The sequence below is a fragment of the Cyanistes caeruleus genome, chromosome 10 (genome assembly GCF_971803275.1).
Source record: "Cyanistes caeruleus chromosome 10, bCyaCae1.hap1.1, whole genome shotgun sequence".
Lineage (NCBI taxonomy): Eukaryota > Metazoa > Chordata > Aves > Passeriformes > Paridae > Cyanistes > Cyanistes caeruleus.
This window is the reverse complement of record NC_141710.1, coordinates 24,265,961-24,293,714: the sequence shown is the minus strand read 5'-3', so window position 1 is coordinate 24,293,714 and position 27,754 is coordinate 24,265,961. Positions and strand designations below refer to the sequence as shown.

At 48.3% G+C, this 27,754-nt stretch overlaps 1 protein-coding gene across 20 annotated transcripts in view; it reads right to left on the bottom strand.

Annotated features, from left to right (window-relative positions):
- The window catches only part of PLCH1 (phospholipase C eta 1), a 79,261-nt gene that overhangs the window by 7,693 nt on the left and 43,814 nt on the right, over positions 1-27,754 (bottom strand). For 6 of the 20 annotated variants that reach the window (XM_086843891.1, XM_086843888.1, XM_086843889.1 and 3 more), the window contains 12 exons: positions 27,241-27,402; positions 26,094-26,165; positions 23,301-23,389; positions 22,020-22,117; positions 21,359-21,538; positions 21,162-21,269; positions 20,530-20,654; positions 20,018-20,102; positions 19,590-19,736; positions 19,093-19,172; positions 16,978-17,338; positions 13,169-16,203 (listed from right to left, as the gene is read on the bottom strand). In XM_086843891.1, the coding sequence (XP_086700017.1) occupies positions 14,177-16,203; positions 16,978-17,338; positions 19,093-19,172; positions 19,590-19,736; positions 20,018-20,102; positions 20,530-20,654; positions 21,162-21,269; positions 21,359-21,538; positions 22,020-22,117; positions 23,301-23,389; positions 26,094-26,165; positions 27,241-27,402 (3,534 nt within the window). In that variant the 3' untranslated portion in view covers positions 13,169-14,176. Of the gene's footprint in view, positions 1-11,206; positions 11,320-12,307; positions 12,439-13,168; positions 16,204-16,977; positions 17,339-17,807; positions 17,868-19,092; positions 19,173-19,589; positions 19,737-20,017; positions 20,103-20,529; positions 20,655-21,161; positions 21,270-21,358; positions 21,539-22,019; positions 22,121-23,300; positions 23,390-26,093; positions 26,166-27,240; positions 27,403-27,754 lie in introns of those variants that run through there. The other 14 variants (XM_086843886.1, XM_086843885.1, XM_086843884.1 and 11 more) reach the window with 10 other exon arrangements.

Below are 27,754 nucleotides of genomic sequence, written 5' to 3'. Positions count from 1 at the left end.
GGAGCCTTAGGTCATCCCTTTGGTGACTGCTCCAGGAGTGAGGAGCTGTCACGAGGATGCCACCCTTGTCCTTCCAACAATTCCACACAGCAGGACTTGGGAAAGGACAGCAGGAACCTGGGCAAGAACAGCAGGAGCTGGAGGGACAGGCCAAGGGGGAATGGCTTCCACTGCCAGAGGCAGGGTTAGATGGGATATTGGGAGGGAATTGTTTCTTGGGGGAAGAGCAAGGGCAGCACAAACCTCAGCATTCAGATTTAGTGATATATGTCACAACCTCCAACGTGCCAATGCTCAGGGCAGTGACAGCATTAAAAAATCTACTGAAAGTGAAGTAAAACAGTCTTAAAAAGTCATTCTCTGGCCTTTGTCCTGTGCCTGACAAGTGTCCTCTGCCAGCCAGAGAGGGAGGTTTGTGACAGGGGCTCCTGCCAGAGCAGCCCCGTGCCCTCATGTGGAAACAATTCCCAGGCTCTGTGTTTGGGCAGCAGCAGCTGAGCAGGGCTGGTCCCTTCCCCATGGCCAGGGCACCTGGGGCCCATCTGGGGACTGATGTCTTGACAGCATGTCGAGTTCCAGCTTTGGTGATGTACACTCTATTTTTAGTCGATTTATTTTTAATTTGTTACTACACTTACTGCTGCAAGATCCCTGGGCTGCATTTCCCAGTGCAGTGCTCACCCTGTCCCACTGCACCTTGCCCCCCACTCACTCCAGAAGCATGAAGTTAGGCATAGATAATAAATAAATATATAAATAAATATATAATTAATATAAATAATTATAATAAATTATAAATTATATACTGGTGTACATAGAAGTCACTAAGATCACAGCTTTGGTCTCTTTGTGCTCTGCCCTAGGCTCTGACACTGGAATGATGACATTAAAAACTGCACAACTGAGATATTTCAAAGTATTACCCTCTAAAGTATTATCCTCCCCAAAGTAGTCAATATGCTTTAAAATGTCAATAAATTAATTTTCTCCTACTAAAAGTTTTGAATGGTTCTCTCCAGGTTGGTCAATGATACTGACAGAAGGAGCTGGTTTTGGAGCTCTTCACTGACTTTAATGAACATTACAGCAGAGTCTGGGCCTTAAACCACAACATTTCTATTTCTATTCCCTCTGACAAATGATTGATTTCCTTGCATTTCTGCCCATCCAGGTATATCCAGCAGGCTCCTCCCAACATTATCTCACCACAGCACAACACTCAGTCCCATCCCTACAATGACAGCTCCCAGACACAGGGAAGCCAATGATCCCATCACTTAAACAGCTTCATCTTTAAATGCTGCACCTGGAAATGCATTTTAAAATTTAGCATGAGATAATATTAACAATTTCCCAGTATTGTACTTATCCCTTATTTAAAAAGCTTAAGATATATCCCTTTCTCCTTGTATAAACCAATTCAAGTTACATAATGTATGTGGATTTACTTTGCCCCAGTTCCAGCAGGCAATATATTGCTAAGCCAAGGCTGTACAATTGCAATTTGGCAGAAAACAGGTCAGAGTTTCATTACACATCAAAACTCTCAAATTGTTCTGAATGTTTCAAATTTAAAAGGCAAATAGAAAATAACCCTTGTGTCAGAATGATCCTATTCCATTACCTTGCTCATGAAATTAAACTTGGGATACTTTTATTGGTTCTTTTACTGCTTTTCCACATCTGTATGTGGGGTTTGTTGTGACAAATCCAGGGCCAAAGCGAGGGTGGCAGTGCCTGGGTACAGGAGGGGACACCCAGGAAGGGCTCCAGCTCACACCTGCAGGGAAAAGGCAGCTCCAGGTAAGAGCAAAGGGTGATGTGGGGAACATCTCACAGGTGGAGAAGGTCTGGTGATCCTGCCTGGACACTGGGCTGTGACCCAGGCCATGGAAGGGACACTGGGCTGTGACCCAGGGGACTGGAGGGACACTGGGCTGTGACCCAGGCCATGGAAGGGACACTGGGCTGTGACCCAGGCACACTGAAGGGACACTGGGCTGTGACCCAGGCACACTGAAGGGACACTGGGCTGTGACCCAGGCCATGGAAGGGACACTGGGCTGTGACCCAGGCACACTGAAGGGACACTGGGCTGTGACCCAGGCCATGGAAGGGACACTGGGCTGTGACCCAGGGGACTGGAGGGACACTGGGCTGTGACCCAGGCCATGGAAGGGACACTGGGCTGTGACCCAGGCACACTGAAGGGACACTGGGCTGTGACCCAGGCACACTGAAGGGACACTGGGCTGTGACCCAGGCCATGGAAGGGACACTGGGCTGTGACCCAGGCACACTGAAGGGACACTGGGCTGTGACCCAGGCACACTGAAGGGACACTGGGCTGTGACCCAGGGCACTGGAGGGACACTGGGCTGTGACCCAGGACACAGGAGGGACACTGGGCTGTGACCCAGGCACACTGAAGGGACACTGGGCTGTGACCCAGAGCACTGAAGGGACACTGGGCTGTGACCCAGGCCATGGAAGGGACACTGGGCTGTGACCCAGGCACACTGAAGAGACACTGGGCTGTGACCCAGGCCATGGAAGGGACACTGGGCTGTGACCCAGGCTCACATGTGGCTCCCCAAGTTCATTAACATCGAGCTCATCTCTGGAGCCAGGATCTCCCTGCCAGCAGCCCCAGGGACGTCGCTGCCTTTCCAGTGCCACGTCCTCTGAAGCGAAGCGTGTGGAATGTCAGGCTGCTCATTCCCCTGCAGCTCAGGGCAGCCCTCAACACCCAGTAAATCCATGAATCCCCAGCCCTGTCCTTGCCTGGCACACGGGGTCACTGCTGCCTGTCAGCCGTGCTCGTGGCTGCTGCTTTGGGCATATTCACTTTGCCTTGTGCCACCTCACGGCTCAGCCACCTCCTGGCCTGCCTTAATCCTCTCAACATTATATTTTTAGCATAATTACAGCTGTTCACTAATTTGCTGCTAACAGCTGATTCCAAGTTCACTGAAGGAGATACCAGAACTACAAAGAGCCTCTTTGACTCTCCATTGCCAATTCTAATAAATATTACAGAGTCTCTAATAAGTCATGTTAGTACTGAAATTAAGCTGCATATTGGCTCTTTTGGGAAAAATATCTTTGTAACAATATAGATCTTGAACTAATCATAGATCTTATATTATGGGACTGTCTTCCATCACACACAACATCCCAATTTAAGCTCCTACTGCCTCTTGCTCCACCCTTTTACCTCTGCAATGTCGCACTGTTGTGCCACAATTTCGTGATCAGCAGCTGCTCCAGAAAAACAAAACAGAGATCATTTCCTTCCTTATTAAATCTCCTTCCCAGCTTGTCTTCTGGATTTTTAATCAGCCTGTTGCTGAATGATCCCTCTACATATTTTGATATCAATGCATCCTGAGCCTCAGACTGCTCCCCTGCCACACCTGCACATTGATTTTTTTAAGAAGAAAAACAAGACTTTTTTTACCTCAATACATTGCAAAGCTGATTGTCTAATCTTAAAGATAAATGAAAGCCTAAGAAGCCTGGCATGCTGTCACTCGTGGCTCAGAGTGCATTAGGGATGGACCCCAGGGCTGGCACACAGGGAGCCAGGGCTGGGAGGGGACAGAGGCAGGGACAGCAGCAGCTGCAGGAGGAGGGCAGGATGCAGTGCTGAGCTCCAGAGCTGGCCACACTTTGCTCTGGCTAACAGAGGAATGCCCTGCTCTGAGGACACAATGATACACAGATCCCACCACTCGTTCTTAGGGCAAGGGAGGTATTGTTTAGCCTGAAGTGAGGTACAGCTCCCCAAGGAGAAGAGGAAGGTGGCAGCACCTCTGTCTGTGGCTGCACAACCCTCACCCCAGGCAGCATCCCAGGGTAATTCCAGGTTCTGCCACAGCTCCTTGGCTTCAGAGAACAGCACTCACAACCCACCCCTGCCATTAAAATGCTTGGAAGACTAAGGGTGGCTCAAGCCTGTCTAAACAGTTGTCATTTATTAACTTATGTTTTATGGCACCAGCTCTACTGCTGCAAGGAATTAGTCATTTATTTAGTTCTGACATTTCCTCTCCTGTCATTAAATTCAGTCTTCTGTATAATACAGAGAAAAGAAAACAATTCCCCCATAGCTACTCAAACTTTATGTACAACAATTCTCTGAACAAGATGATGATTGTGTGGGCTGAAATCTCATAGAACTGCCGTGGGACTCAGGATCGTTTCCAGATAACTTTAAAAAGCCTATTAAAATTCATCCATATCCATTATTCGTGTCTCCTGACATGTGACAACTCATTGCACCACAAATCAATGAATTTTCATTGCCACAAATGCATTTCCCCAGCACATCTCTGCACACAGGGCTTGATCCCCTCTCCCTCCCTGCTGGGTAGGGATTGCTGCCACACATGAGAGCTGTAAACAACCCTGGTACACCCGAGCCAGACTCACACATTTTTGGTGATTTTTTGTGATTCAGTAAGACACACCTGGCTGCAGAATCCCCCATTTCCTGCTGCCACAGGGAAAGCTGCTGCCCATTCCCAGGCTGAGGAGTGAGGCACTTGCTGGACAAGTTAAGCTAAGGACAGGGAGCAGGAATCCATGGGCTCTCCTTACAGGATGGCTTTATTGCTGTTTCACAGAACTATCTGCTCCACATCCAGGAAGTATTCTGATGAAATGTAAATGTAAAAATGTAAAAATGAAGTAAAACTTCCTTTCTCTTCCCTCCAAGGAGGGAAGCCAGAACTGCTGGAGGTGAGAGTTCCTGCTGGCAGCTGGGCCAGGGCAGCTCAGCTCCCTCAGGGATGTGCCCTGGACACTGAAAGCACTGACTCCACAGATCCCAGCTCTGCAGGGGACTCACCACACACAGCAGTGAGCTCCTACTATCAATTATAGAAATAAAACCCCAAACATTTTGCTCTGCTGCCATACCCCAAGATTAAACACACTGCAATTCAATAAAGCAAATGCTGAGGAAATAAATTCTGCTCTCTGAACACGAGTGTAAGGAACTAAGGATGACAACGAAGTTGTTGATCATCTGACAAAAGTAAGGCAGGACCATGTGCACATTTAGCAAAATCATTAGCTGAAGATGCAGGAGAGCTAAACAAAGTCAGGCTTCACTGCATTGATCCATCAGAGCTCTTGCCTTCAAGCTGGAGCTGGCACAATGCAATCCTGCCACAGTGGGAACAACTAATCATGGGAAGTCAGATGATAGAGACTTTCCTATCCCTATCCAACAGTTTACAGATTCAAATGTATATGAGTAATGAGATATTTTCCATCATATTTTTCCACCTCCTCGGTTTCTGACATTTCCAGGTACAGGTCCTCTTGCTTTTGTTTTATAGAGAAGGAAGAGATCTGCTGTACCTGCTCATTTTCTTGGCATATACCCTCCATGTTTAGAGCAGGGGCTGTAGGAGAGAAGCTTTTGAGTTACCCTTTGTTTTCAAAGGCAGATCCACTCACATTTATCCCACTGAACTTTAATTTGAAGTGTAATATTCCACATATGCCGCTCTGATTCTTTGTTCCAGCTTCCCAAAAGCAAAAGGATTTGACAGGGGGCCAAAAGAGGCAGAAATGTCTAAGTGAGTTCCAGCTGCACCTTGAGAGCTCCTGCTTTGCTTTAGGAAGCCCCTGGTCTCCATGGTTACAGAGGAGTTGAAAAATAATGATCAAACGTTACCTTAAATGCTCCCATCCAGCATGAGAAAATAACCCAGCTCAGGATGCCCCGTGCTGACAGCCCAGTGGAGCGTGATCCACATCCTGCCCATCCTGCCCATCCTGCACATCCTGCCCATCCTGCCCCTGGGGCTGCTCCAGCCCTGTCCCAGAGGTGCTGCTGGACACTGATGGACATTCCCCTGCTCCTGCTGGACATTCCCCTGCCCCTGCTGGACATTCTCCTGCTCCCCTTGGCCTGAGCTGCCCAGCAGCCCCAGCACAGCCCCAGGCACAGCCCAGACAAGGCACTCCTCACTCCCCTCCCCTCAGTCTGGTGCCAGCAGGGGAAAAGCTCCAATCTCACTGTCAGACCCAGCCTTGGAGCCTGAGCTGCTCTAAGGCTGAGCACACAGCAAGGAGAGCAAAGCCACCCTGCAGCTCCTCCAGCACAGATGGCATTGGTTTCATTTATGAAAGGGCAAAGAACAAAGTCTCTGATTCACACTAAAAAACCCCAAAGAACCAAACTCCAAAGCCCAAACGAAACCCCCAAACATTTCAGAGTGCTCTCCTGGAGCAGTGGGAGCTGTGATGGAGCCATGGAAGGGAGGGAAGGCCTGACCCTGCACACCTGGTTTGACCCAAAGCTCATCTCTGCTGCCATGTGCTCAGCCCCTCACTGGATCCTCCTGCCCTCACCTGGGGCGAGCATGAGCAAGAGATGAGTGTCCCCAGGGTGGAGGGGCAGTGTGCCACCAAGGAGAGCTCACTCATCTCTGGCTCCTAAAGATGCAGTCAGCTTTAGCAGGCGATTGTTGTTTTCCTACTATCCCTGCTGATCCACAGGTATAGTGAGTCTTGACAACATAGTAAATTCACCAGTGAGAAGTGACATTGACCAGTGAAAAGTGACATATGCCAGGGATGCCACATGGAGAGGCCACCAGGGCAGCCCAGTGACAAAACAATCAAAACCATTTTTTGACTATAACATGGAATAGCAAAAAAAAAAGAAATAGAGAAATTTCACGCATGAGAAATAGAGAAAAATTCCAGACAAAGTCTACCCCAGAGAATATATGACTTCATGAAGTCTTACAACCTGACATCCCTAAGTATTTCCAAATCAGTTTATTAAATACACTGAGGTTTAACCTGTCCCCTGGAAACCAAAGGATCCACTTCAGTCTGGAGGAGCTGCGTGTTATTCAGACATGCAAGTACACACAAAGAGCACAGGGCAGCAGGGTGACACCACAGCTGTGACAAATCTGTTCTGCAGACACTCAGGGTCCCTGCCAGCACTGGCAGCAGAGACGGGACAGTGACAGAACCCGGGTGTGCAAGCCCCAGAGCTGGATCCACCCTCAGTGTCTGAGTGATTAATTAAACATTAATGAGTGTCTGTCTGGCAGCTATTTAGCTCTTGTGCCCAGCTCCACGCAGGTGTTTGTGTGGCTCAGGGGGCCAAGTAAAACCCAAAGGGTTTCTGTCAGATCCTTCCCTGCTGCTGCTGCCACCCCCAGTCCATTCCTGCTGCCTCTGAATCCTCCAGGCCCAGCTGTGCCCAGCTGTGCCCAGCTGTGCCAGGCCCAGAATGCAGCAGAGAGGCTGCAGTTGCTGAATGGAGATGTGATGTGGAGAGATTCCCAGCTTTAGCCAAACAGCTCTGTGTGTAACTCTGGGTAGCTCAGGAGCTAGGATGGAAAAGCCTTTGGCAGGAGGGTCAGATCCATGTCAGATGGGCAGCCCTGGGCTCCCTCAGCCCCTGAGCTTCCCCATCATATTCTGGATTGGTCTTGGCATGGTCTCCAGAGATCCCTGTTCGTCTTCTTTATTTCTTTAAGCTTAAGAAAAGGCTGCTGCCAATGCATTCAGCAAAGCCCTGTCAGCCAGTCTGCCTTGCTGTGAAATATTAGCAAACAAGCACTGATGGTGACACAGCCAAGTTTAACAAGATCTCCATTTATTATCCTGTCAATTTTGGTGGGAGAATATGGCATTGCTGTCAGATCCATCTGTTCCGTGCACAGCCCGTGCATAGAAATCACCTCGTCTCACACATGGGGAAAGATTGGGGAGAAATCTGAAGGTAAGAGTGAAAGATGAACTAAAGATCTGTTAATAAATAGAGAGAACTCAATTAAGATAATTGACCATCTGAGAGCAGCCAGGGTTTGTTCTGCTATGGAGGGACTGCAAATTCTGTCTCTCTGGCCCCACATCAACAGGATCTGTTGCAGCCTGCACAGATCAAATGAAATCCACAGCTTGGATCACCACAAAGTGATATGGACAGGAGGCACAAAAGCATGGCTGGGAAAAGCCATGGAAGGAAAGCCTCTACAAAGGTATCAATTTAAACCCTTTTTTTTTTTTTTTAAATCAACAAACTAACCTGATCACTTGTCCCAAAAATCACTGCTGGTGTAGTAGGAGTAACTTCCTTGGAAGAAGTGGAAATGGAATAGAAAAAATAACAAATGCTAGAGAAACTTCAAGGGACAAGTATCTATCCCTAACAACATTCCATTATTGTTTATCCTGTTCCATCTAAGAGGTTGAAGGAAAGTTGCTGGGCAAAAGAACAGTTGGTGGAATGATTTCCTCAGCAAATGGGGGCTGCCATTGGATTCTGCTGGGGGGTGAAAACTGTGAGCTCTGAGGGGTTGTGTTCCTGTGCCTTCTGCAGAGGAGATGCCTCGGGAAAAGTAACTGGCAAATCCAAATCAGGTATCACATTCCAGTTTTTAACCAATCAAGCAATAATGGTTTGAATAATTCTAAAAATCATTTCCATAACAAATGAACAGAAATACATTCAGCAACTGCAGCCTCTGGACTGTTGAGCCTGGGAAGACTGGTGAATCAGCACTGTAGGACTGCCATCACTCCCCACAATTCTTTCACTTGGTAACAAATGAAAATATATGGGATGTGTATGACCAACAATGCAGAATTTTGGTCTGATTTAGATTATTATATCCCTCACACAGAACACATGGAGTTACCCCTTGTTTAAAGCTTCCCATCAGAGCAGCACAGGGCCTTGCTATATGAATTCCTCCTGCTGAGCTTTCAGCATCTCCACTATGTGCAGCAGGAGGTGCTGCCAAAACCATCCCTGAGAGAGGAACCATTTCCTCTGGTTCTGGACTGAATCCCTGTGCACCATTCCCAGCACAGACCTACAGCAGAGCAGAGCTGCTGGCCTGGTGATGGAGGAGCCCGAGTTACTGGCTAAAGAAACACTTCCTTTCAGTCAAAACAAGGGCTTTTCTGCTAGGAAATCAAAGGGACAATTCCTGGACATGTGTGCATCAGCTCTTTTCCCTCCCTCCTGCTGTCAGTCCAGCAGCACTCCTGCTGCAAGGCTGGCTCAGTCCTGTGCCTGGAACAGAGACCAGAGGAGCTGCTGAGGATTTATCTTTCCAATTACAAACTGTACTGATTGGTAAATCTTGGTTTCTCTCATGAAAGCACATGTTGGCTTCAGGAAATGCTAAAAGATTAAATCCTCTGCAGTTTTCTCTCCGTTTGGGTGGGGAAGGATCCCACTGCAACAAGGGCCACATGGCCCCAGTGCTCCCACAGCTCCACACTGCAGCTCTGACTCTCAATTAGCTTTAGAGAGCTAACGAACACCCAGTTAAGAACAGTCCCCTTCCACACCCTGTGCATGTAGCCAGAGCCTGGAGCAGCTCCTCCAGAGGCCAAATCCATCCAGGGCATGGATAGCATCCATAGCAGAAAAGTGGGGTTCAAGCCAATATCAGTACTGCTTATTTAAATTAATTCAAACAGCACATGCACCCTCACCCTTTACAAGGCCAGGCACATTCTAAATATTTGACATCATAATCCCAAGACAAAATAAATACAAGAATATTAATTACCATCTTGATTACTCAGCATCACCTCTGTTTGGAAATCAGGTATGAAATAGTACAAGAAACCTGACACATGCTTTAAACCAAATTTCCATCTCTGGTGCCTTTGGAACAGCTTGAGATGGACCAAGTCTGGACAAGCAGCCAAGAAACAGACCCCACCCCAGCACACAGCTGGGGAAACTCCACCAACTGCACAATTCACACTGGATTCACACTGTGCAAAGCACACAAATGTAGCACTCAGTCGTGTTCCCTCATCCTGCTGAACTCTGCCCTGCAAGAGCATCCTCTTGGATGCAGCTGAAATTTCACGTTACTGAAAATATGTTACCAGCCCTAGAAATAAGAGAGTCAAATTAACATGACCTGCAGCACTCTGCAACTCTCCATATTCTGTTCTCTCAGCAGTGTTCCTTTGCAGAAACCACTGAATTTAAAACTATCGCTTTAGACACACACATCCTTAACCGAAATAAGATTTTGACTATAAATGTTTTAAGACGTGAAACACTACATTAAAGAACCCACTTTAAAGAGCTTATAAGTTAAATGAGTGCTTGAAAACTCAGCACAAATTAATCATCTACTTCCAGACATCTGTTCCCCTTAAAGATGTGCTTCCCTAAGTCTATTACTCCTTGAAATGGGATAAATACAGCCTGATTGCACTGGTGAATGGCAGTCTCCCCCCAGCCAAGCCTGAGACCAGGGCAGGAGAGAGCTCAGGGACTCTGCAAATCCCCCACGCTGCTGCAGCAGTGCCTCACCCCAGCTTCTCCAGGAGCACGGGGGGAGCAGGGGGCACAGCCAGGAGGCTCCTCCAGGAAGGTCTCAGCCCTCCCTCACAGCTACAGGGCTGCCCCACACCCAAAGTTTGGGGCTGTCAGACACCAGAGTTCCCAGCCCTGGTGTCACTTTGTACATGGCTGCATTCCCTGTGTGCTGGGATTAGATCAGAGAATACAGGGGTTTGAGATGAGAGGGAAAAGACCTCACTGGTTTGAATATAAAGGAACTATTTCTGTGTCATTATGAAGTCTGACATGGAAGTTCACATTTCTTTTAAATGTGCCCAGGAAGATTGGGATTTATTTTTATTTGTGCCCAGCCAAGCAACCGGTGAAATTCGGGCTGTTGAGAACGTCAAATTTCCTTCTCAGCATCCCTTTCCACACACATGGAACCAGAGCAGCAAATCCCTGTGGCTCCACCTGCAGCACGAGCTCCTCGGGCTGGAGCCAGACCCTCCAAAGGCTGCTGGACTGCAGCAGTGACAGGGCAAGGACCAGTCTTGATGTTAAAATCCCGACTGTTCCTAAAGCAAGGACTAACAAAGCAGTGCAGCAGCCCCAGCTGCTCTCCCTGCCTCCATCCCTCCCTCACACACAAACACAGCCGTGCCCACCTGCCCGGCCAACACTGGGAGCAGAGACAAGGCAAGGCCTAACTCAGCTCACCCAGACTGCAAACTCTCCTGTCTTGGTCCATAGCTAGACTAAAGCTACACTAATGTATATAAAAAAAGGTATTTCCACTTCCATGGCTTTCTGCACACACAAAATTCCACCTCAAGTAGGCCAGCTAGGCACTGTTCATTTTAATTTCTTTCTGTATCAACCAACACAGGACTTTAAAAGATAATCTCTGGTAGAAATTCAATTTATTTCTCCTCCTGCATGTCTAAGCAGATCTGTAATCAGTGTAATCACTGTGCCACTGTCTCGTGTGTGACTGAGGCTCCTGCACATGATTTTCCCTGTTGCGAAAAGGAACGGCATTAAAATCTTATCAAAACAAATCCAAATGAGCATCAGCCCTCAGAACAAAATTGACCCAACATGGATGAAAATCTGGCTGTTTTAAAATGAAATGTTTTACTCTTACACACATTCATCTTATTTAAGATGCGAATGGGAAACTCAGGATGCAAGCCCTCCTACCAAAGCGTCAGAACAGGGGCTCCTGTGCCAGGAGTGAGGGATGTGGAATGGCTCCCTAACACCTGGAACATTCTGTGCAACTGTTTAAAGCAGGGGCAGCTGATATTCCAATAAACAATCATGTAAATGTAACTACAGACTCTTCCTGGCCTTGAATTAGAAAATATATAATTTCTCAAAAGTAATATTCTAAACCCATCTGTTCTCTGTAGATTCTTGAACAGTTTAATTTATGCCTTCTTTCATGAATTAGCAAAGCAATTTAAGCCTGCTAACCCAGGATGTGAGCCACTAGCCTTTACGAGGCTGAAGTGATTGTTTATTCTGCAGATTCTACACCAAGAAAGTCTTCACTAGATGGATTTTCAACAAGCTGCAGCCTTGTTCAGACAGTTTAATTAATTTTGGGAGAGGACTAAAATTGAATGGCCTTCTAGATGTCTGAACTGCAGCTTGCTGCTCTGTCCCACACAAGTGTCTAAAACCCCTGGCTCTGTACAATGCTGCTTGGGATCCACACAGCAGACATTTCCAGAGTTTAAAGGCTGAGTTCTGGAAGTGCTGAATATCTGAACTGTGTCCCCTCAGTTCATGATCCAGAGCACAAAGCTGGAGGAGGCATTTGCAGTTTCCCCCAAGTGCCCCATTCCCATGGAGTTTTGGAGCTGCTGCACAGAGCAACATCACCCCCAGGTTGGATTTTCTGGGACCCCAAATCGCTGCGGCAGCACCAATTCACAGTGACACAAACATTTCTGACCCAGTGTCCCACACCAGCTCGGGGCTGGCAGCACCAGTACTCACCAGTAACAGCACAGCACCTGGGCACGGGAGGACCAGCAGGGTGGTTCAGGTATCCCAGGACACTTCATGGCAGGAACATCACCCTGGAGCAGCTGGATTGGCAGCAGGTACATTTGTTTGTATTGCTTCCACTCCAGGAAAGAAAATGAAGCTTGATCATTTAAACTAAAAACTGGAGAAAGATTATATATATATATGTATGTAAATGCTGATGTGTTTTTGGCTTGAGCTGCACTACAGAAACCTTTCCCTGCTCCATTAGGCAAATGTCACTGTCACACAAAGAACTGTCCCCATCTGGATGAACTTCTAAAATTAAGGTAAGAGTATAAAAGATTATGTGATAAAACACTGCTGCAATAATCTATCCTGACCTCCTGCAAGCACTATACAATTTTTCTAAATTAATTCCAATTAAAGCAAGTTTTTTCTTCTCCCACAATGGAGATCTTCACCTCTGCTTCCTTACAAGGCACTTTTACTGGGTCTCAGTCACACCTCTCAAACTGCATCCTGGGTATGAAATAGAAATCCAAGTCCAAAGCTTAAGGCGTTCATCCAGTCTGGTTCTGTTACTCCATCAAAAGAATGTTTAGGAAATCCACTGTTGTCTCCCAAGTGATAACACAGCCACTCTCCTGTGTTAGAGCCTCAGTGAACAGTCAGACAAACTCAAATGTGGCTCCTGGTCCAGAAGGGAGACCAGAGCTCAGCTGCCACCTCCAGCCAAGAACCACCCTGCGAAATGAAGGACTTTCCCTTCCTCCTGCCAAGACAGATGTGTGCAGTCACTAACTGCTGCTGGATTCAGCACCAATCTATATGGATAAGTTTTTTTTTCCCAGAGAACATGTAACCAAGTGCTTAAAAATCTATTTTAATGACATTTTCAAGAATAATAATACTCTGCATTACAAAAGAAAGAGGTAAAAGGTACATCTTTGACATATCAGAAAATCTTACAACAAAGGCAAAGAGTATCTTCCAACCAAAATAAAGCTATGTTGTTCCCTACAGGGAAGCCTCAGGTGTCTGAGATTCCTTCACCCAATTCACTTTCAGCCTTCATAGAAAAAGGTGAACAGTCAAAATAGTCACTCTACCATGTCAGTTTAAATATTCCACTGACTGTCGACAATTCAGCAATAAAATTACAAATATACAGAAAATGGATCTGCTGTACCAAAGCTACTCACACAACCAACAGCAAAAACACATAACAAAATAAGCAGAAATTGTTTTCATTCATGAAAGCAGAATTACTCCCACGTTCCACTCTGTCCCAAATCAACACAGTAACCAAAAAGGAAGACAACTCTTGTCATACTTTGTAGAGGGCAGAAGACAAATTACACAGGACTCACGAATCTGGACTAACCCTAATTCTACAAACCGTTTGCTGTAGAATCACAGTTCATACATGAAAACATGTACAATTTATAATAACAATGCAGAACAAGTGATGCTAACGAAGGGTTGCTGCCTGTTGAGCAGAACAAGCCCCAGTCCAGCATTCCAGACACCACAGTGCTTTGGAGAATCCTCACAAAAGGCCAAAAGTGATCACCAAAAGTGTTTTTCCAAGCAGGAGGACAAGACACAAGGGAAGGAATATTGCCTTCAGTGCAATGTCAGGCTTTGGAGCACGGCATTAGACACAGAGCGCTACACACACACTCCCGGCTCCTCAGCTCCGGCCCACAGTCACACACCCCTCAGGGAGGCTCCCGCTTCCCTCAGCTCTGGCAGGCAAACCAGCCCTGAACACCGGCATGAAACTGCATTTTGAACTAACTGAGCGGCTCCTCGCAGCTCCTGGCAGCTCCTGGCTAAGCCCTCAGTGCAGCGCAGCAGGCCGGGAGCTCCTGCCTAGAGCCGGAGCAGGAAATACACCTCGGGCTGGTCCTGAGCGCCGGGCGGCAGCTGCAGCTCCCCACAGCCGTGCTGCAGGGCGGAGCAGGCTCCCTCGGGCACCCCGCGGCGCTCCCCGGGGCAGCCGTGCAGGTATCGGCCGATGTAGGAGCCGGTGGAGTGCCGGTTTGCGGCGGGCGGGCCCGGGGCCTTGTTCCGCAGCACCACTCCGGGCAGGCCGCTGCCGCAGGGCCGCTGCTTGCCCGCCGCCTCCTGCCGCTCCCGGGCGCGGCTGGCGATGTTCCGCACCCGGCTCTGGCTGCGGGAGGACAGCTTCCTCACCAGGGCCCGGGGACACTCCTCGTCCGTCTGCCTGGGGCAGAGCGGCTCCCGGCTGTCCTCCTGCTCCAGGGACAGCAGCCTCCGCAGCTGCTCCGTCAGCGCGTCCGTCGAGTGTGGCCTCACGCCCTGCATGGCTGCCACCTTCCTGTCCCTCAGGCCCGAGGAGATGAAGCTCCTGCTGATGTACTGATACTTACTCTCAAAGTTGCAGGAAATGTCCTCCGAGGTCAGGTCTCCCAGACTCTTGGACTTGCAGGGGCTGCTGTGCTGGATGGCGGGGTGAGGGGGGAACGGCAGAGCCCCCGGGAGCACGGGGCGGGCTGAGCTGGGCTGGGGAGCGCCCGCTGCAGCCTTGTGCTTCCCGGAGCGCTGCTGCCACAAAAACCCGACACCCTCACACGCGGGGAAAGGGCTCCCTGCAGCCCTGGAGCTCTCGGAGCAGCGCTGGGCAGCAGTGGAGCTGCTCACAGAGGTGCTGTCAGCACCGTGCCCGGGCTCCTGCCTGTGCCTCAGGCTCAGAGGAGAAGCCAGCTGGCTCATGTCCTCCCGTCTGTACTCACAGGCGGTCACCAGCAGCTCCTGGCAGTCCCCATCCAGCTCCAGCAGGCTGCTGCTGGCCGAGTGCTCCCCAGGGACAGGGGCCCCCAGCACCTCCTCAGAGATGAGGCTGTTGGAACCGAAAGAACTGGCAGACTCGGGGGCTTCCCAGCTTGGTCCAGATTTTGTAGCACAATTCCTTTTGGGATTTGCATTTAGCAAAGAGAGGGCTGAAGAACAAGAAGAGCCAGGCAAGTCACTTTCTAGACTAGTTAATTTTTCCTTGCAAACCAATGCCCTGTGGCTCTTACATTCAGAAGCTGGAGATGCCTCGTGGATAACTGTGTATGTGGAAAACTCTGCATCCTCCAAACTGGAGAACACGGCTGCGTCCGGAGTGGAGAATAAAGGGGATTTGTTGGATTTTGTGGGAGTGAAGTTGTGCCTACAGGGGCCGCTCAGGTCTGCAGCAAACACGTGTGGGAGTGCAGCTCCTGCCCTGGGGCTCTGGCTGCTGCTGTCCTGGGGGCTGGAGACAGCGGGAAGGGGAGTTTGGTCATCTGTGCCATCCAGCTGCCCGATGAGAGCGGACACAGCGCTGTCCAGCTCGCTCTCAGTCGAGAGAGAGACTTCATCAATGAGGTGAGAAATGTCACTGTCCTGCAGGGTCACCGTGGAGTGACAGTCAGGGCCCTCAGAGCACACGGCAGAAGAAAGGGAAAGAGGTGCTGCAGTGCTTTTCTTCGTGTCATATTTGTGATTCTCCACCTCTGCTTTGTGAGAAAGAGAAGTCTCCATGAGACTGATTTTCCCTTCCTTAGATAGTTTTGTGTCATCATCTGTTTTACTGTCTGCACAGTTTTTGTGGTGTGATTTTTCTGTGGGAAGTTCAGAGTCAGAGTCTTGCATTAGGGGGACAGTTCCATCAGAAGGATTATTCTCCTGGTAGTCCACGAGGTGATTTGTTTGAGCTACACCATTTGCAAAATCCAAATGTTCAGGTTGCTCCTGTGAAGGTGGTACTAAAGAGTCAGCTGTAGAATCCCTCTGGTCATTCTCCTTGAACTGAGATGCTAAATTTGAAGCACTTGCCTTTTGCTCCAAACGTGGAAAAGCCAATTCTTTCAAGCTTGTTTCCTTCTCATTTGTTTTGTCATCACTGTTGGCTAAATTAAATGATAAACATATTAGTGGCATACAAGACTCTGCTCTGTCTGTCAACAGCTATTTTGTCCTTAGACAGACAAATGGAGAACGCAAAACTAGGTACAGTTGTGACAGAACTTAATCATGGGGTTGTGCAGGTTTAGTACAAATTATCTGAGTGACATGAAAAAATGGAAAAATACAACTGCAGGCACTTCATTGAAATTTCCTTGGAATGTCAATTACATCAAGCAGGTGATGTAATATTTGTGGTAGGTAATGTTAATGAGGTACCACATCATAGCTTGCACGTGGCATTACCTTCAGCTGTGTTCCTAGTCACATTTGTACTATAAAGAAGCGTGGCAATAAAGACAGAACAAAACAGCTCTGTTAAAACACACAACACTTGAAAACAAGATGCATGCTTCAAGCTGAGTCAAAAGCATCGAGTAGATGGACTCCAGTGTGGATTATACATGTGGTTACTGCAGAGTGTTACAGTACAAGGATTTCATTTGGACCTTCTACCAGCAAGCAGCATTCACAAGGGCAAGGGTTTGAATTCCTGGAAAAACACATATTGGATGTTTTCTCCACCAAATCCTCTTGTCTTTCTATGCCAGATCTGAGCTCTGTGACTCACTCCTTTGGAGATTTAATGAAGCAGGGACTATAGAAGTAAACTTGACATAATAGGTACTGGTTTTAATGCTTGCTAGAAATCAGGTACTCTTGAAAGAAGCAAGGGCAGCCCTGACTGTTCACCAAAAGTAATTTTGGAAGTGTCTTACCAGATGAGTTTTCCTCTCCCTTGGCCTCCTGGGCAGTGTCCTCTGCTGGGCAGGGCAGCTCTACCATGAGGAATCTGTCCACAGGCATGGACGCGGGGCGTGCCTGCAAGCTCCGCTTCGGCCGCCGGACCACCCCTTCCTTGTCCTTCAGGTCTGTTGGCTCAGAGGCGCTGTCCTTGATCTCAGCAGCCTCCAGGAAGCCCATCTTGCTCTTCTTCCTGCCCTTGGCCGGGGCGCTGGCCGTGCGCCGCAGGATGCGCTCGCCGATGGAGCGTTTCCGCACGTGCTGCCCGCCGGCCTCGGCAGTGCCCGCCTTGGGCGCCTTGGAGAACAGCCCTCGGAGCCCGATCAGCTGCTTGCTCTGCAGGGACAGCAACACCACAGCCTGGCCTGAGCTCACACTCACTCACGAGGCAAAGAGCTGCTCTCACAGTGCTTATGAGCGATGACAACAAAGTTCAAAACGCAGCAAAACAAAAATTCACACCAAGCCACTCACAGCTACTCTGAGCAAGGAGCTCCCAGCACAGGTCTCCATGGATTCATGCATGCCTGCCCTTCTCCTCATTAGCATGGCAGCCTGCCACAGTTACCAGAGAGCTTTGCTCAGTCTCCTAATGGGAGCTGACAAGGCTCTAGGAAGTGCTCAGCAGTGACAGGCTGCACATTAACGTGGAGTTTTCTATGCATGGGCTTCATCAAAGCAATATTCAGATGTTTCAGAGCCTGCATGGAAAATGGTTCCAGTTTGGCAGTTGCAGATCATGCGACTGGGAATCACTGGAAAGTCTGTGCCCAGCAAATGCAAAGTGCATGCTCATGAGCTCTACCTTTGTGGCTCCTAGAAAGTGCATTATTGTGTAACTGGGATTGAGGATTAAAGGGCTCCACTGAAAGGCAAAAAGAAATGCAAATCCATTTGGCTAATGTTTTCAAGACTTCCACACAAGCAAATAAGGTAACAGTACATCAGCTGTAAATAGAACCACTCTTCAGCAAGCCATTTAAAACTATTTCTTAGTTTAGGAACTGAGCAGATGTCCTCACTCATGGACACAGACTCAGCCTATGAGAAGCAGCAGTGCAGCCCATCAGTCATTCAGAGCAGCATCAGGTGAACAGACCCAGGGACAGAGATCCAATCCCTGTGGGTGCCCCTCCTGCTCCTCTTGCCTCCCCTCTGGAGTTACTTGTTTTTACAAGGGCAGCAGCCAAACAGGTCCCTGGAAAGCATCCCCAAGGGATGTGATCTCACAGATATGCCCAGGTGTGCACATACCAATACATGTGATCCCATCCCATGGTCTGATGGGATCAGGGAGGAGAAAGGAAGTGGAACTGGGAGAGGATCTGGACAAGAGCAAACCTCAGTCCTGGGCCCTTCTCTCTGCTGTTCTCTGTTCCCTGTTCTCTCTGTGGGTGCTGCACAACTTTGGGTTCATATTTGCCATTACAGTCTCTGCATCCTCTCAGAAGGCACCAAGACTGAGGGCTGAGTGTCCTCTGCAACCTCAAACCTCACAAAGGTCAGGTTTTGTGTTTATCTTAATTTCTTAAATGACTGCAAAGATGCTATTTGACTTTAGCATCCTGCTGAACATGGCCTTAATTCCTTGTGCTGCTTATCTCCAGATGGAAACAGCTAAGGAAGGCAGCTGAAAACACAAAAAAAGCACTGTGCTTTCACTTTCACTTTAAAAACATTGTAAAATTAGCAGACTTGCAGAACAGCAAAACCTATGCACTAAAACCTTAAATTAAATTAGGTTAATTTAAATTAATTAAATTAGCTGCTAAAAATAGCTTGTCAAATATCATGTTCTGTTGCAGCTACAGTTCTCAAGATCTACTTCCAAAATAAGATCAGTGTAGCACACTGAAGAAATGTACCTCCTGTATCTAGAGAAGATAATTGTTGGGTGCTAACAGTAAGAACATCTGCAAGTATGTGCACAGCGAGAGTGGAGTCATGCTATGGTGGAGTTTCCTTGCTGCAAGGAAACCCCCACATGCTCTGAGCCTCCTGGGCGCTCCAACACAAATCCTGGGAGGTTCTGGGGTGCATTTAAATCCATTCTTATCAGAAGGAAGATGTAAATTTCCAGCTGTACCTACCTTTCCATAGGTCTCATTAATGATTATATGAACAAATATGGAAGCTTCTGTCAGTCCTTCTAAATACACGTGGCGATAGCCTGGGGAAACAGAAATAGAAACATTTCCACACAAAGCACCACCAAGAACCACCAGTTTGCATTTTATGCCCAGCTAGCAATGACTAATAAGAGTGATGTATACACAGGAAGCCACCTGGTGCCTTTAATAAACTTCTCTGGTGTCCTCACAGGTTTTCCCAGCCCCAGTACAAATTGCATCCAAGTTATAAAAAACACAGCAGCAAAAAAACACAGCAGCAGTTATTTCCAAAAGCACAGACAACCAAACTCCTTTGAGGAACGGTGCATAAAGCACCCTAAGGGAACAGAAGAGCTGTCCAAGCTTCCCATGAAGTCACAGAGATAAACATTTATAAAACCTATCTTCTCATGCTGGTAACGTTCTCCTTGGGTTTGAGGGTGGGTTCCCATGCTCGGGAGAACAGGGGGACTCACCGGGCACGAGGCTGCTGAAGGCCACAGTTCTCTGCCCCACAAAGTCTCTCCCGATGGGATCGTGGTCCCAGACAAGGAACCGCACCAGGGCAATTTCGGGCATGTGGATGGTGAAGGTCAGGGTCTCCTCCCACACAGGATTGAACCCTGCAGGACAAACAGGACACACTTTGGGAAACGAGTCCACAGCGAGTGCTTGCCTCAGTTCCCAAGAGACACAGGACACAAGCAGTAGCAGCAATGACAATTCCATCGTGTCATTCATTAAATGTGACATATCTGCCTCTAGGATTGCTTTAAAAACAAAAGCAATTAATTATTACTATAATATATTAATATTAAATGTTAATAACAGTATCTATATTATTTATTATTATTATTATTAAATATTTTACTCTGAGAAGAAAAAATTACTTAGATTATCTTACCATTATCATCCACCACCCTGGTCTGATCTTTACAGCAGTCAACAGGTAACCCAATAATCTCCACCTCAACAAAGGGATCTATTATCTGTTATTTAAAAACACAACATTTTAAAAGCAAGCCAGCCATGCAAATGAAGGTGAATTTTAAAAAAATTAATGGAGAGAGTTGATGTAAATTCATATGAGAATTCAAGCCCCTTTGACTGACATGAATTTTCAAGCAACACTATCATGGGAATTTGTTCTGTGAAGTCCATGGTGATGCATGGTTTGCATTGAGAACTAGGGACAGCTGTGACTAATTTTTATAAAAGTCACCCTTTAAAATACAAAATAAATCAGCCCTTAAACAAGACAAGTAGGATACAGGCTGTGGGAAGTGTAGTTACTGACCAAAAGCGTGACAATATCTGAAATTTACTGGTGCATTTGAATAAGGAGAAGGTTTGACACGCTGCCATGTCACTGCAGGAGCTCCCCTGGAAGCATCTGCTGGGACCAGAGCATCTCACCTCTCCTCTGTCCCCCAGCATTGAGTCAGGAGGCTTGGGGAGCTGCTGCCCACTGATGATCTTCAGGATAAGCTGCTTCTTAGGACTGGCAGGAAGTGGATCAGCAGAGTAGGGGTTGAATGTGCCTGAAAGATGGCAAGAATGAGAGGGTAAGGAAAGAGATAAACATAATAAATATCACCCCACAAGACACACACAGATAGACAAATTCAGTCAGAAATGAGAAATTATGGGTATGGAGCAGCTGCTCAGTAATTTAAAAATTCTCCTCTTTCTTACAACCTTTGCTGAGTGGAGCAGCCCTTGTTTATGTGATTCCAAGGCAGAGCTGGACCAAGCCCTGAGTACTTGCTCCTGGGCCACTGCAGAGCTCATTCTACTTTCCTGCAACTGGTCATCCTAGGACCCCTTTTTCTCCTTTTAAACACATGTTAATAAGGCAAATACTTCAAAATATACATATATATGATCACAGTAAGAGACTGCACACTGGTACAAGTCTAAGAGCTATGAGTGCATGGAAATAAAAAAGATTGTATATTTGTTTGCACTTTCCTTTCTTTTGCCTTCGCTGTGAAGGACACTTTGTGACAGGCCTGGCAGCTACAGTGATAATTACACTGGAAGCTTACCTTTGCACATCTGCTGAGGTTTGAGGACATAACCACAGTTGCCATTTACCCTGAATTTTGCTTCATTTAACTGCATCACACGTCCCTCAGACTGGTAGTTTAGGGCCACTGAAAGAGAGCAGTGGGGTGCCATTAATAATGATAATATTATACACAAACACACCGAAAGGGAAGGAAGTCTTTCATGCAGCTCCTACCCAACTGGCAGCCCACATTCCAGTAAGGAACGGGGTTGAAGTTGCTGGAGTCGATCCGGTAGGCTGAGGGATAGACCCTGGTCAGCTGCCTCTGGTTGTAAAGCATGAACTGCTCAGCCTTCTGCTGCACTGCTTGGTGGGCTCTGGTCTCACTGAATGACAGCACGTTCCCTGTGGAGCCTGTGTGCCATGGTACAACAACAGACAGGTGACAAACCATCCCAGGCCATGGGGCCTGAGCCCAGACCTCATCACCTGGCTATTAATCAAGGGCAACATGAGATTTAGTCCAGTGTTACAGGATAGACTGTCTTGTCTTACACAAATCATGCACCCTGGGTAACTGAAAGGCACCAGCTCCCCCTTCCAGGAGGGTCTGTGGTTCTCCCCTCAAGTCTGCAGGCTTGAGAGGAAAGCCAAGCAAGAGCTCCAGCTAAAGAGCCCAAGCTTAAGAGCCCCTGCTGGAGCTTTTCCTCCTGCAGACCCCAGACGTGGCAGCTCTGGGGAACCTACAGCGAAATCCTCTGCTGGCAGCAGGGGCAGAGGAGTCTCTGCCAGGGAGGGAGTGCCCTGCTGGGCTCTGGCTTTGCCCTCGTGCCACCCTAAAGCAGCATTCAGCCCCCTCCTCTCACGAGTGACAGGGGCTGTGCCAGCCCTGTACCATCATCCACGATGTCCTGGGCTGCCACGGAGTTGGTGTACACCACCAGGTCAGACAGGGCCCGGCACAGCTTCACTGTCTTCCTGCGGCGGGCAAGCCTGCTGGGTTAAAGCAAACAGAAACAGGTACTTGCAGTGTTGAAGGTACATTTCAATCCCTCTTTCTGCTGTTTTAAATCCCACTCCTGTTCTTTTCAACAAGGAAATGAAGAACTGTGAGCAGGGAACCCTGTGTGGGAAACCTCCTTGGAGAGGGTTCTGAGATGACTGCTCCCCTCTACCTCCACAGCCCATACACACAACATTTTTCATTTGAAACATGATGGAATAGCTTCACCAGGGCTGTTCTAGACAAACCAAGGAGTGTTTCAGTGACAGCAGACACATTCGCAGTGGCACTTTTTTGATTGCTTTTTCTTTCCATTTTCAGATGCAATAAAGTTGTCTGGGCTGTGATGCACCTTCTTTAACCTGCAGTTTGCTCTGAGCACTGTTTGCAGCGGGTGAAATAGGGCCTGGCATCTTTCTATGAGCAGTGGGACTGTCACACTTCTCTGCAGTTCCAGGGTAATTGCTGCCTGAGCCTGTGACAGGTGACACAGCCAAAACTGCAGTGTCACAGCAATCCCACCCCGACAGCTGTGTTGTGTGGCTGACACATGAAGTGTGACACAGCAGCACACATCCCCTGCTCCTGGCACAACCAGCACACATCCCCTGCTCTGGGGACAGCCAGCACACATCCCCTGCTCTGGGGACAACCAGCACACATCCCCTGCTCTGGGGACAACCAGCACACATCCCCTGCTCTGGGGACAACCAGCACACATCCCCTGCTCTGGGGACAGCCAGCACACATCCCCTGCTCTGGGGACAGCCAGCACACATCCCCTGCTCTGGGGACAACCAGCACACATCCCCTGCTCCAGGCACAACCAGCACACATCCCCTGCTCTGGGGACAACCAGCACACATCCCCTGCTCTGGGGACAACCAGCACACGTCCCCTGCTCCAGGCACAACCAGCACACATCCCCTGCTCTGGGGACAACCAGCACACATCCCCTGCTCCAGGCACAACCAGCACACATCCCCTGCTCTGGGGACAACCAGCACACATCCCCTGCTCTGGGGACAACCAGCACACATCCCCTGCTCCAGGCACAACCAGCACACATCCCCTGCTCTGGGGACAACCAGCACACATCCCCTGCTCCAGGCACAGCCTGCCAGCTGCTGGCAGTGAACAGCCCTGCCTTTACCTGCAGGGTTCCCAGCTCACCTGTGGGGCTGCTCCTTGCCAGGAGGGTGCTGCTGGCCATCCTCATCGTCCGAGGCACTGTGGGCCTTGGCTGCTGCCTTTGCAGCTTTCTGTGGGGAAAGAGCCAAGCTGGGTCAGTCACTCGGGGCTCCGGACACCCCCGGTACTGTGCTTGGTGTGGGGCAGGAGGCTGAGCTGGGGTTTGCAGCTCCAGGGACAAAAGGGACCCCTGGGGCTGGGCCAGAGTTTCCCTGTGTGGAGAAGGAAAGCACAGAGCGCACTGCACCCCATGGCACGGGTCCTGGGCTGTGGCCATGAGAGCTCTGTGTGCTGCCCAGGCCTCAGGGTGTTATTTCTGTGTGCTCCCAGGCCTCAGGGCATTATTTCTGTGTGCTCCCAGGCCTCAGGGCATTATTTCTGTGTGCTGCCCAGGCCTCAGGGTGTTATTTCTGTGTGCTGCCCAGGCCTCAGGGTGTTATTTCTGTGTGCTCCCAGGCCTCAGGGTGTTATTTCTGTGTGCTGCCAGGCCTCAGGGCGTTGTTTCTGCCAAGGGTTTGTCCAGCACAGGCCACTCTGTGCTCTGCACCTGCCCTGCTCCCTCCCAACACCGGAGCACAGCACTGCTGCCCTGGCTCCAGGGCACTGCTCCTGCTGAAATCCCAGTGGCTTGTGTCATATTTAACAAACAGCAGCACACAGCAGGGTCTAAACATACAGAGCACTGCTTCTGCCTACCTGTGCTTCCCCCCAGTTTAGAAAATTAAACGTATTCATTAGTGAAGGTGTGAACAGAATCCAGGCAAAATGTTCAAACACCATCTTCCTGCTCCATTTTGAGCCACATACAAATATTCAAGTGATCCTAAATTATTATACTATAAAGAAAATAGCTATGACAAAAAGGATTAAAACCTCAGAATCTCCTTTTTTTCATAAGCACCTATGATTTAACAGTTTCCAATTTCAACATTACATCTTATATAATGCTAAACACAGCTTCAAGGGAGAGTTATTTAATTCCCTTCTCATCAAGAGGTAATTAGTATAACTGAGAGCTCCTTATCCTTTTGCATATGGCTCACTGAACACAGATTTCTTTCCTCCTCTTGTCATACACTGTATTGTAGATAATTCAGTTTGCTGTGTTTGGTGCTGACATGAAGTTGACTATATTGGAAATCATTTGCATGGTTCACTTTGGAGTCTGAAGGTCTGCACTGATCATGTTTCATACAGTTAACTTTCAGGAATTGCCAGCTTTAGTGTCTTTGTACCTCCCCTGGTAGTTTTTAAAGAGTTTATTCATGTGGCACAAGAGCTGGCTGAAAACATCATGTGTCAATATTGTTGGGTGGATAATTCTGTATCTGTGAAAATATCAATAGTAACCAGTCTTCCCAGGCATCCCTTCAGCTGGAAAGGCATCAGGGGGCAGTTACAGGATGTCTCTGTTGCCTCAGTCTACAATACAACTACTATTAAAAAAAATAAATCTATATATACCCTTATTTTTTTCATCAGAGATGGAATGAACGGGCTTTCCAACCTGCTACAGCCATTAGGATAACTAGCTGAAATAATTAAATTATTGACAGACTTTCCAGCCCTCAGCATAACCAGCAGATTCCAGTGGCTGACGTTTGCCTGTGACATCTCATTCCCAGCATCTGTGTGGCCAGCAGCAAGCACAGGGTGCCCACTCTCAGGGACCACAGGGCACCTGGAGCTCTTAACACAGCCTGAGGGGTGACATGCACTGAGCTAAAGGAAGCACGAGCACTTCAAACTGATGCAAGCTTGGAACTGAAGTGTAAATATGAATCCTGGTGCTGTCTGCTTAAGGGATTTTTGATGGCTCCTAGTTGGCTTCAGGGCAGATGGACTGCTGGCTGATTAAGTTCTTTGAAATGTCTCAATCATAAAAAACTGCTCAGATTATCAGTCAAAGCTCGGTTCAGCCCTCACCATGGCTAGCACAGAGCAGGAACAGCAGAGTCTGGCAGGCTGGGGCTCAGGGACTGGGCTGAAGTGCAGACCTGCCTCACCACCCACTGCAGCTCCCCCTGACCCCAGCAGGAAGGAAGCTGGCAGCTGGAGCAGCTCAGCTTGAGGCTGTAAATCCAGGGCTCAGGGCAGTGTGGGACTGTGGGAAGAGGGGAGGCAGATGACAGGAGAACATCTGCTGGGATATGGGAATGGGAGGAAACGTGGGCACTGTCCCTTGTGGGGGCTGCTCTGTGCCCAGCTGTGAAATGAGAGCTCCCAGCTCCTGCCTGGGCCAGCACTGACACCACTGAGGAGCAGCAGAGCAGGCACTCCCACCCAGCAGCTGCACAAACATAACCAGGACATGGAAACCAGGAGGAGATCAGCCACAACACATCTGCACAGAGCAGGAGCCCAGAGCCAGCGCTCGGCCACAGCAGCCCCTGGGAGCAGGGACAGTCCCAGCACAGCCCTGCCCATGGTGGGGCACAGCAAAACTGGGCCCTGACTGACCCAGGCACCTTCAGCTCTGTGGCAAACAAGATATGCCAAGACATTTGTCTGTGCTGATCTTCTGCTGCTGCAAGTTTGATCAGAGCATCAGCAATTCCACAGCATGAGTGAAGATGATCTTTTAGCCACATGTGAAGTTTTGGTTCATCTTAAAGGTTCTCAGTCTTCTGAACAGAATTAAGACAAGTGTAAATGCACAGGCTCCCTCCTCACTGCCCCCATGCCCACCACGCTTGTCTGGAGCAGTAAAACATTGCCAGAGTCTCTGGAATGCTGCCAGACCTAGAACAGCAACCTCTCATTTATTTCACTCACCTTGTGTTTACCAAAGTTGCCCATTAATGATCGACCATGAGACTTTTTTCCACCTTCTTTTGTGTCCAGGTTCTGTGCAGAAAAAGTGCAAGAAAAAGTGCAAATAAATATCTCCAGAAATGTCTTTAAAGAATCTGCTACAGTCTCCAAAAGGCAGCATTTCAACCTCATACAAGTTCTTGTATGTCACTCTGGCTCACTATTAGGAAAGTAAAATTATTACAAAAGAGACAAAGTGAGTTAAAGTCTGATCTGTGAAAAAATTGAAATCCAAAATCTCATTACAGGGCTTTCCTAATTTCTTTGTATATTTGATAGTTTAGAACCCTCTGACTGTAAAGAAAAATATTAACATTAGCACTCAAGACAACAAGAAACCATGTAGGAAAAGCAGTCTAGCAAAACCAGGCAAGAAACAACAAACCAAGACATCTGAGTGTTTTTGAAAGCAGCCACAAAGGGAAAGGGGAGAGGAAAAAGAATCTCCTAGCAGATAAATGTGGACTTCTCATAGGCAGCCTGCGGGCTGAGTTCCACATTCCCAGCCATGCCCCCAGACATCAGCTGGATAACTCCTGGCAGCATCTCGCTTCTTCTGTCAGGAACACACAGCCCTTCATCTTCTGAAGAGCAAAACAAAACTGAAGAATATTCCCCCAGCATTTCAGCTGGGTGAGTATTTCAGAGCTGTGAGCTCCAGTTATTCCCTGTTCAGTGCTGAGCTGGAGCCACTTTGGGCTTTCATGACGATGAAGGCACTGGGGGCCCAGCAAAATCAATAACCTGTGTTCAGGGATTTCAGAGCCCATGCTGTGAAGTCTCTGCAACATGTAGAAAGAATCTTTAGCAGATTTTTACTTCTTTTCATGGCAATTATTTGGGAAAAAATCAAATGCAGATCAGTAATGAAGGAAAATAAATGACCAGTAAAAAAAGCTGGAATACATCCCAACTGCTCCCTTTCTGGTCCATCAATTACCAATAATTCCCAGAAAAGAGCTCTGTGACACTGGTTCCAGAGCAGGCACATCTCCACAGAAAATTCACTCTGTATTTAATGTCCCTAGAGTTTGCTCCTGGCTCTCTCACCTGAAACAGTCTGCACTGTCCAGGCCTCACAGGGGCTGTCAAGGGAGAGCCCACCTACCTGCTTGAGGTTCACATTGAAACTCTGGTGAGTTGCCTTCAGCAGGGCTCTCACAGTGAAGCTGTCAGGATCCTCTTTGTCCCTGATTTGGGATTCTTTTAGCAGAGATTCCAGTTTTGTTCGTATGAAGGATTCCACCTGGTGCTGAGTTGCACCATTGCTCTGAAAGACACCAGGAAAGCCAGTTCAAGTAGGTGCTCATGTCCATCCCAGTATACTCTGAGGGTCACACAGTGCTCCCATTTCCTTCCCTCTGCAAGAAAACACTCCTTGCATAATCCTGCCTGATTCTGCCCTTTCTGCTTGTGGCTTTCACTGCCATTTCCCTTCTCCTTTTCCCCTCCCAGCTCAGGTCACAGTCCCCCCGCACATCCCCCAGGACCTGGCCATGGGCTCTCTGCCTCACAGCTGTCACAAGCCCCACCTTGTCTTTCAGAAGAGCATGAATTCCCAGCTAATGCACTTACAGACACCCTAGGCATTACATTCCTGCTCCAAACAGTTAAAAAGGAAG